Source organism: Helobdella robusta (genome assembly GCF_000326865.2).
Source record: "Helobdella robusta unplaced genomic scaffold HELROscaffold_29, whole genome shotgun sequence".
NCBI lineage: Eukaryota > Metazoa > Annelida > Clitellata > Rhynchobdellida > Glossiphoniidae > Helobdella > Helobdella robusta.
Window position 1 is genome coordinate 1,253,435 of NW_008704475.1, and position 10,251 is coordinate 1,263,685.

At 35.2% G+C, this 10,251-nt stretch overlaps 2 protein-coding genes across 2 annotated transcripts in view; both read left to right on the top strand.

The window, feature by feature from the left end:
* HELRODRAFT_174288 (hypothetical protein) overlaps positions 1 to 425 on the top strand; it is a gene marked incomplete at both ends in the record, with an annotated part of 2,030 nt that extends 1,605 nt beyond the window's left edge. Inside the window, one exon of the mRNA XM_009020821.1 lies at positions 113 to 425. Within this exon, the coding sequence (XP_009019069.1) occupies positions 113 to 425 (313 nt within the window). The remainder of the gene's footprint in view (positions 1 to 112) is intronic.
* A 7,520-nt stretch (positions 426 to 7,945) lies between these two features.
* Positions 7,946 to 9,889, top strand: HELRODRAFT_174290 (hypothetical protein; the record flags this gene model as incomplete). Its single annotated transcript, XM_009020822.1, has 5 exons — positions 7,946 to 8,104; positions 8,278 to 8,313; positions 8,799 to 8,960; positions 9,012 to 9,171; positions 9,714 to 9,889. The coding sequence occupies 5 exons, from the start codon at positions 7,946 to 7,948 to the stop codon at positions 9,887 to 9,889; spliced, it is 693 nt and encodes a 230-aa protein (XP_009019070.1).
* Between the last annotated feature and the right edge of the window lie 362 nt (positions 9,890 to 10,251).

Here is a 10,251-nt window from a genome sequence, read left to right on the forward strand (position 1 = left end):
TCTGCAGATTTGATGCGAAGTTGTAATTGTGATTTATGTAGTTGGATTAGTTTATAGATTTAAGTAGTTACTTGGAATAGTTTAGTGTTTCTATTACTTTTCTTTCAAACAGCGACAACGATTATTTAAATGGTAAAGATGTCCGTGAGGGGGAAGTTAACGTTGAAGCGGACGTTCACTTAAGACATGAATTGGTGACAGACGATGATTCAAGTTTTGAGATAACCCCTCCAACATGCACCTGGAAAGAAAGCTTGGTTCTCGTCTACCCGGATAATGGCATTAACGACGGCTTCATAGCTGATGAAAATGCTATTTGTATCGCTCTATCACTAATCGGTAAAAAAGATGTCAACAGCAAATATTACAACATGCAGCTAAACTCTTCGTTTGGTCATTCGACACTTCGTAAAATCAGTAGATAGATTGCACTTGCTTCAAGTGCCAACAAAATCAAGAAAGAACCATAACGTCTGCCTATGGCTATGGGAACCGCAACAACGAAAACCCGGCGTGACACGGAAAAAAATAATGCAAGTTTCAAGAACAAAGAAAACCTCCGGCGAAGAAAAAGGCGATGTCGAAGAAACTTTCAAAAAATTGAAAATATCGGAAGAAGGTCATTAACAAGATATATGTGTGATCTACAGGACCTGAGATCGTGAAAAACAACGAGAAAAAATGAAGGCCGAGCATTTAGACAGGTTATCCCCAATTTATCGGATAAAAGAAGAAATAACGCCTACGTTAGGGACTAACGGTGTCAAGAATGTTATAACCGCTGCAATGATTAAATTGCGCTATATTATTTGTTATCTTGAATGTTTGTTATGTTTTTTATCTTTGCTATATTTGTAATGTTTTGATCGTAAAAATCTACCGTAGAGGCTATATAAGGTCCAGCGGAGACACAGGTCTCCAGCGAGGTTTGTAGCGAAATTTGGTGCGAAGTTGTAATTGTGATTTATGTAATTACTTGGATTATTTTAGAATTTCTATTATTTTTGTAATTCAAATAAACGTTGAACAAAGTTTACGTTTAAAGCAGTTGTGTTCATCTATCATAAATAGTGTTGATATAAAAATCATTGAAGTTATAACATTGGTGTTGGTAGTTACGAGCGTTTAAGAGTTACAACAGTATGCTCTGCTTTCTATTTAAAGGTTAAAAGGTTTCCTCTTTCTCTCTCAGTTTTATCTATCCTCTCGTTGATCCTAGATAAAATAACTTAATTCTTCTAATTAAACTGAACTTTCAATGTTATACCGCTTCAATTATACTTCTGAGATTTCCTTGTTGATTCCAAATATTTTAAAGTGAGACAATAAAATATCAACATGCTTAGAAAAGATTGATATATTTTTATGAATATCATGTTTAAAAAATAAATAAATCAATATCTCGGCATCTGTCATTCTTCAATATTAAAACTTTATACAAATTTTTGTTTGCAAAGTCTACCTTAGTTCTAGCACATGACACCATCTAAATTACTGCGGATCTGATTTAGTGTGACTCTGTTGATCATTTTTTAGATTGGCCTAAGTAACTCGAGGTAAGATTCTTTACGATTTACTTTTCTGTTAGTTCATTGTTAGTTCTGCAAAAATAAGTTAATCTTAAGCTCCTCTTTAAACAAAATCAAAGATAGATTTTGTCTTCTTTAAAAAAAGCCAGTAGACTGTTCCAGTAATATTTCGTGATCAAATTTGTAAATTCGTTGCTAGCACAACCAGAAAGTCATATCAACTGATCTTAAGTTCACACCCGAAACAGATGTTTTTTATGATAAACTTGCATGTCAAATACTGTAATATCAAGCCATGTAATGACCGAAACCTCAACACAGCAATTCTGAAAATTATCCTCTTTTCAAATTTTCGCCAGTATAGCTCGTTTAAGATCAAACTTCAGATTTTTGGTGACAAGGGTTGCAGCTCGATTTTGAATTGACCGAAGTGCAGCTTGTCAAGTAGTTTAAAGTACAAACTGCTACAATAATCCACCCTAGATGTAACAAAAGCATGTATCAATGTTTCCATGGCAGATCTGTTTAAATAGTGTCGAATCCTGAGATGATCATACTTGCAATTGCAAGCGATTTAATATGATCTTTCATTGAGAGCCTGCTATCCAACCAAACACCCAAATTTATGGCTGTAGAAACAAATTACACCTCAACGTCACCAACCTCAATCGAGGTTATATCAAGTCTCGACAACTGCAGCCAGGAAGCATCTGGGTTTTACCCCGGTTTTACCTCAATGAATTCCTCAACACCCAACGTTCAATGTCCATCAAACATCTGAAAAGTCCATGCAAATTCATTATTTTAATTATATCCGCAGTATAGAGCAAAAACAAAACTGGTCCTAACACTGATTCCTGATCCTTCTTGGCAGCTGATAAAACTTTTCTAAACAAAACCTGTAGAGTTCGACCTATTAAGTATGACACGGCAAGGAAAAGTCCTGACACTCCAAAATTATTATGCAATTTTTCAAAAAAGTTTGTTGTGATTAACTTAGTCGAATGTAGAAGATCAAGAAAAAAAGAGTAGTTATCTTCCAATCAGCTATACGCGCAAAAAAGTTTGACAATACATGAACCAATGCAGTCTCAGTTGAATGGTAGCGTCTAAGGCCGATTGGTTGATTGGTATGAAATTGTTTGCTGTTAGATATTTCGTCAGAAAAACCACAATGACACGCTCCAAAACCTTTGAAATAAAGAAAAGGTTTGATATTGGTCTATAGTTACTCACCACATTTGAATCCGAGTTAGCCTTTTTCAAGATCGGTTGAATCATCGCATGCTTAGAGTTGGAAAAAATTTACAAATTTACCAACACGTTAACAAAAGTTTATGAAACTCGTCAGAAAACATATAAATGAGTCCAAGTATCTTTTAAAGATACGCGTGGAGATCATGTCCAATCTGCATGTTTTCGTTGGAGATTATAGTATCGTTTCCCTCAACTGAATTTCAGGAACCAACAGAAAGCAGGAAAACGTACATTTATCAAACATCGAGACAGCATGAAACCAAACATCAGGATGTGCACTTGTTGTTTTAATTGTCCATGCAATTTTATCATCAAAAATTGTAAAATTTGATCAGCATTTAGAGTTTCATTACTAAAAGAAATGTTTACCAAACTTTGACCCAACATCTTATTGGCAGCATACCAAAGATTTTTCTTATTTTTGTTACTATTTACGATATTGTTCCAATAATGTGTACGCTTGTCAGAAAAAAGTTTAATTTTAGGCTTCAATGAGAGCTCCCAGTTCCTTAGATTCTCAATTTCCGGACGTCTACACTCGCTCCCAAACCAAGGTGCAGCATTTGTCTGTTTAAGATAAATCACCCGCATAAGCATCAAATCATCAAAAATTCGTTTTATTTCACTACTCAACACAGCAAATTCATGATTAACATTATCAGTTTGACATTTATTCGCCACAGAAAAATTCTCCAGTGCTTCAACAAAACATCTTTCATTCAGGTCCTTCCACTCTCGCACTTATTTAACTGAACACGGATCTTCAATCTTCGTATCAAAAAGTGAAAAATTGTGTGAACAAACCAGACATAAGCTTTTGTTGATTAACATGATTAGCCAGCTGGAACACCTCTTCTAACTATCCCACTTCTGACATCAATTGTTATAACCGACCCCTTGTACTTGTAGGTTGTGGTTATTTCTCTCTACGTATATTCTTGACTCCTGAACAGACTTATTTCAGATGAACTTTATCAGAAAGAAAACAGTGCTGGCAATTACTTGTGTGTATTGCCGTAATCAATCACTCGTTTTATTAATTGTTAAAATCGTTAGAATACAGCACAATAAATAAGACGGGTAAATTACGGATTACAACCAAACGTCAATAATTAAGCTTCTCTCAACGGACTAATTGTATTGTGTTCTCCTAGTCCTGGCGTTCTTTACTGCAGTAAGTTTCCAGCTATCAAAATCTTACCTCTGTCACCAGTGTGTAGTCTCCTAAAGATCCCACTTCTAACACCAGTTTTGTAACCTCTTCGACCTCGTAACTACCAACACCGATGTTATAGCTTCAGTACTCGCTATATTTCCAACACCGTGTTTTACCTTCCAATGACAGTCAAGAATTCGTTTATCCGTAGGTTCGAGATTTCCGATAGATGAACACAACTACTTTAAACGCAAACTAAGTTGAACATTTATTTAATAAAAGCAGTAATGGAAACAATAAATTAATCAAAATAACTACGTAAATCACATTTACGACGTCTACGTCCACTGTTGTTTCGTCTTTTTCTTACCTGTTCTCATATCTCTTGTGTGTGTCTCTCTCTTCTGTCCCTCTGTCTCTCTTGTGTCTCTTGGAGTTCTTTATATAGCTACCGATCCGCTAGTAAGTGTGTCACGTGACTTTTATTAACAACCGTTTTAATTATTTACGCCTTCTAACTAAATTGCAAGCGCTCCACACAATTTCTAACTACTAGTTCTTATCTCGGCTTCACCTTTGTAACAATATCAAGCATTCCATGTAATCGTAGAGTAATAGGACTGTTCAATGTTAAAATCACCCATAACAACAATACGAGCCTCCGACATTGTAATTAACTCCAACATAGAAATAAACTCTTCAAAGAATACTGAAGTTATCCGTTCCGAGCCAGGTCTACAGAGGGCAATTAAACAAAACTGATCAATCCCAATCTTCAATCTGATGGCCCCAGTCTCAAACTTGGAAAACAAAAGATAGATTTATCTTTTTATATTTATAATAATTTCGAAAGTAAATCACCAATCCTTCGTGACATGGGTCGTTTGGTCCGACGTAATCCACAAATGAGAAACTAGGTGGCATAGCTAAGTAAACCGAAATATTACCTTCAGATACATGCCATGTTTCACACAGAACCAACATGTTAAGACCATCCATAAATCATTTCATAGACTTCATCTACTTTATTCAACAGACCAATCCCAACAATCCTCTTATAAACATTATAATTCTATTTGCCATGTCTAAAACTGCCAAAATTAGCATATTGTTTTTTTTGGTATCGTAAACATTTCAAATTAATCTAATTTAATCAATCCATCAATCTTCGTTTAGCGTCCAGAGACCCAGTTTCCAAAGGTAGGACGTTGTTTTTTTGCCATCAACTTTTTGCGCCAAATTAGACGATCAGTTGTATCCATATCATTTAAATGTAGAGCTTTCATGTCTTTCTCGATTGTTTGCGATCAGGACTTCTTTGGACGGCCTTTGGGACGTGAGCCAGGTACTTCAACATCTGCAAGAAAAATTATGGCACTGTTTCCACCTCGTTTGACATGACCAAACCATCGCAGACAGTGTTGCCGGCATTCGTCCTTTATAACATCAATTCACTGTGGTCCTTCAGACTAATTCGTTGCATCCATCGGAACATTTTCATGTCGGTTCGTTGGAGTTGTTGTTCCAGTTTGGTTGTCATTGGCCATGTTTCTGCACCATATAACAACACCGGACGTATCACAGATTTATACAGATTTCTCTATCTTAATGGCTTCAAAAACAGTGCAATTCTCAACAATAAATTCGAAATAGCACTGTCTTTGAAGCCATTAAGGTAGAGAAGTCATATCGTTTCAATATCTAGGGGATGTTCTGGATTGTGCTGGAACAGCTGAAGCTGCCGTTCGAGCACGCATACGTGCAGCCTGGAATAAATGGCATCTCCTTGCCTCTATATTGATGCGGCGTGACATCCCACTACCATTACGATCAAGAGTACCACAACTCAGTTTATCTTTATAAATCTTCCAGTCATCCTCGACATTTTTATCCTCTGTAAACACATCAATCACTGATGGTAACAGAGCCAACTTCAAACCATTGTAATCGCCTAGATAGAAGCAAAACGTTTTTCAAGTTCATATCTGTTAAAAGTCCAAAACCAGCAATCATAAATTCAACCACAGAGTGATCACTGTTTCCAAGAGGTGAATAAAATTTCACGTTTTTAACAAAATCTTGTGATGAAATCACTAAATCCAATATATTTGCAGACTGACCAAATCTAAATCTTGTTGGCTGGTTAATGTGTTTTAACAAAAATTTATTTTTAAGGATATCTAAAAATTTGTTTTCAAATTTCTCTTCACCTCCACCGCAGCTGTACGTATCCCAGTCTATTCCAGGTAAATTGAAATCCCCAAACATTAAAAAATCACCTGGCAATGCTAGACTATCATTAATCAGTGTTAATAGATGAATGTTATTTTCAACACTGGATGTGGAGCTTCTGTATACAAACAGAATATTTAAAATCTACCAGAAATGCAAACCTTCACTGTCATATATTCTTTGAATTCTGAGACCATACCAACTTCTGAAACCAACAAAGACTTTTTAAAAAACAGCAAAAGTCCCCTTCTACCAACATCAGAAAACCTAGATGCCAAACTTGAGTACCCCTGCAAATTGTATTCAGACAAAACTCTATTATTTTTTAAAATTTTTGGGATTCACCTCCATTAAGGCAATTAAATCATTTTAAACTTCCCAACAAGGATTGTAAATCTCCAAACTTATTAGACAAAGTATCTACATTGGACATCATAATTCTTAAATGTTTCAAATTTGTCTGACTTAAATTTTTTGTATCTCTAAATTTTGCTTTCTAACAGCAACCACATAAAAATCACCTGGTTTTTCTTTGAGCCTCTTTGGCACTTATTTCTTTCCTTTTTTCTTCCAAAAGATTTCTGTTGTTACTTCTTTCTTCCTTGGAAAGATCATGATTGACGATTACTTTGTTTAAAATTGCTGATTTTTTGAGTTTATAACAATTTGCAAGCAACAAATTTTTGGTATTGATGTTTGCAAACTGAATCAAAACTGGTCTAGATTTTTGATCATCTTCCATTTTTCTGCCCAGTCTAGAAATTTCAATTCCCTCTGTTTCTAAACCAATCTCTGATATTTCTTTCAATAAATTTTTAACAACCTCTTTCGTGTTAACCCCTTTTTCTTGCAAATTATATAGGATCACATTATTTATCCTCTTTTCTCTGTCATTTAGAAATTCAATTTTAGATGAGGTATCAACAATTGTTTTTTGTACCTGTTTGACATCTAATGACAACTTATCAACTTTTCCTTTAACCGCATCTGAATATTTTTTTATTTCCTGCTCACTCTGTTCAACCCTTGTCTTGTTATGACGCCAACCACCAGTTATAAGCGGTGGGCCTAGCCTTTTGCTCAAAAGCCTGCAAGGCAGCGTAGATGCAGTTTTATATCACACCCAGGACATCAATTTAATCTAATTTAATATAATTTAAATAACAATTTCACTTCATTTTTAGCTAATTTCAATTTTTTAATTAAGTTTCTAGTCTTCTGTTTTATTAACTTTTTTTATCCGTTTTTACTTTTATCTACACAGTGCAAGTTATCGCTCTTATCATCACGCAAATGATCCAATACACACGCCAACAACTGCTTGAATTTCAACCCGACAAATTCGCCATCAAAAGACCATAAGAAAATCTCTTTTCCTCAACTAAATTTGAAACTCAGATCATCACCAACATCAAAACCTCTCCTCTTTTCTTCAATCGCTACAGCACTCTACAACAACTTCAACATCAACACCCCCGTCAGTAATACCAGTTGTAGTTTCATCAACTTATAAAAGAAGCAACCATCTCAGCCGACGCTCCTCCCCTAATCATCCCAACCTCATCAACATCAAACACTACGACTTACAACCCAGATAAAATCACCCCATGTCATCATCCACCCACAATCTACATTTTGAATGACACTAGCATTGTCAAACCACCTGCTATTGAGCATTTAAGATGTGATGTGTATCATCTCCACCCTGACATCATTATCATCACAGAGTCATGGCTTATGCCAAATCACCCTGATGGTTTGATCGCAATAGATGGCTACACACTCTTCAGAAAAGACCGCCCTGGCAGGCAACGTGAAGGAGGCGTTATCATCTATTCGAAGTCATCCATCTCTTCTCAAATTCACATCGTTTCGCCTCATGCTATCAATGATGCACTGGAAACCCATTGTCTCAAGTGCATTATTGACAGTGAACCATACTTCATCTGCGCTGTCTATCATCCACCAAATCATCCATCATACGAGATCTCCACCTTGATGGGTTACATCGATGAACTCTCTAACACTGCGTTTGGGAGCGACTCAAACTCGTCATTGGAGGTGACTTCAATCAACTCAACCATCATTCCATCTTTCAAACAGGTCTACACCCTATATTCTGGAATCCCACCAACCAAGGTCACAACCTTGACAGAATATATAGGATAAATGTAAACCTGGACATCACTCACACTTATAGGCTACACGCTTCAACACATCATCTTAGGGTGGTTGCTGATCCTCCACCAACTAATTCACCATCGAAAAACAACACCACGAGAAAAAACATCTCGTTTTGCCGTCGTCATCCATCACAGAGAAGTGCTTACTTTCAATATATCAACAACATTGACTTCTCAATACTCTACCAGCAATTTTTAAAAATAACACCATTAATTTTGATAATATTAAAAATAACAATGATCTTACTAAAAGTAATAATACTTGTAACAATAATAATAATATTAACAATGGTGCCAATGATAATAATAATAATATTATTAACGATATTTTACGTTCATAACTAACTCTATTGACAATTTATTGCAACACTGTTATAACTTTTACAAAATCATCAACACAACTTACAACACGTACTACCCAACATCAAACATCACGATCAGATCATTAGCCCATTCATCAAATATCTACTTCGCAAAAAAAATAAATTCATGAGATCAGGATCCATCCTCAAAGCCACCAAATATATCAACAAACTCATCCTCAACTTCAACTCAAAAACTTTCTCTAACAGTAAGCGTGGAAGCAAAGCCATGCGGGACCAAGTCAACAAAATCAGAGGCTCTGACTAATCATTCAACACGTCAACTTCACAGCAAATTGATGCCAACACACTCAACACCCACTTTGCTTCCATGTCAACCGACCCGTCCTACAAAACTCTACCAACAAAAGCTACAACTATCAATAGTCGTCATCAACATCAACATACTCCATACTCCGTCCTGCATATGCTAACGAAGGCCTGTCCATCCGGTACAGATCCAGACAGTCTACCAGCATGGTTTCTACAAATCATCGCTCCATTCATCTCCAGCACCTTAAGTTCACTCTACAATCACTGCTTAATGCATTCATTCATCCCATTACAATGGGAATCCAGTTCAATTCATCCAATTCCTAAAACAAAATACCCTTCATCACCAATAGATTATCGCCAAATATCTATCACCCCCATACTTTCACGTATTCAAGAAAAATTCATCGTTAGGTCATTCATCTATCCATGTTTCAACCATCCATCCATCAAACCACTATGTTGAGTGAATCTGATACTGAAAATTTTGAGATGCCATTTGCAGTTATTGATCGCAACAAAAAAAGATCATGAATAAATACTAATGCAGATAATACAAGTTTAAACTCTAAAATCAATACAAATATTGTTCGTGGAAGTAAGAGATGAAAATTCTAAATTAAAGGATTTAAACCCGTTGTCAAGTCCGAGTTTTTTGTCAGAAATATAGTTAAATGTTCAAAAGATGAACTAATTGAAAAATTTTCCAATACATTCCTAGAAAAAAGTGACGAACATAAAAATGAGGAACATGAAAATGAAGATCAGGTAACCGCGTTACGAGTCTGCATTAATAAAGATGACAGACAAAATGCGCAATGCAGAAATTTGGCCATCGCAGGTAGTGGTACGCGATTGGGTCACGAAGGAGAGAGACAAAAAAGAGAAATTAATTAGAAAACAATAATGGAAGAAAAAAATTTTAAATAAAAACTTCATAAAAGAGGATTTTGAAGACATATGCCATAATATAGGATCCAAAATATTACACAGTTATATAGTTAAATTATCTAACGTGATAAAAATATCTTTTTATAAATAAACTGAAAAAATATTTAATTACGAAAAGTTCTGATTTGGAGAACAAAAAATAAAATTAATTCTTGTGGGCTTGATCATTGTGTATGTTAAAATAGCTTTACAATGTTTTGATAATGTAACAAGAATAAACTCGTTTTTAAAGGATAATAATTTAACTATATTAACATTGATACATTTTTCTTCTATTAATAATTTTATTTTATACTAATTCTAATTAT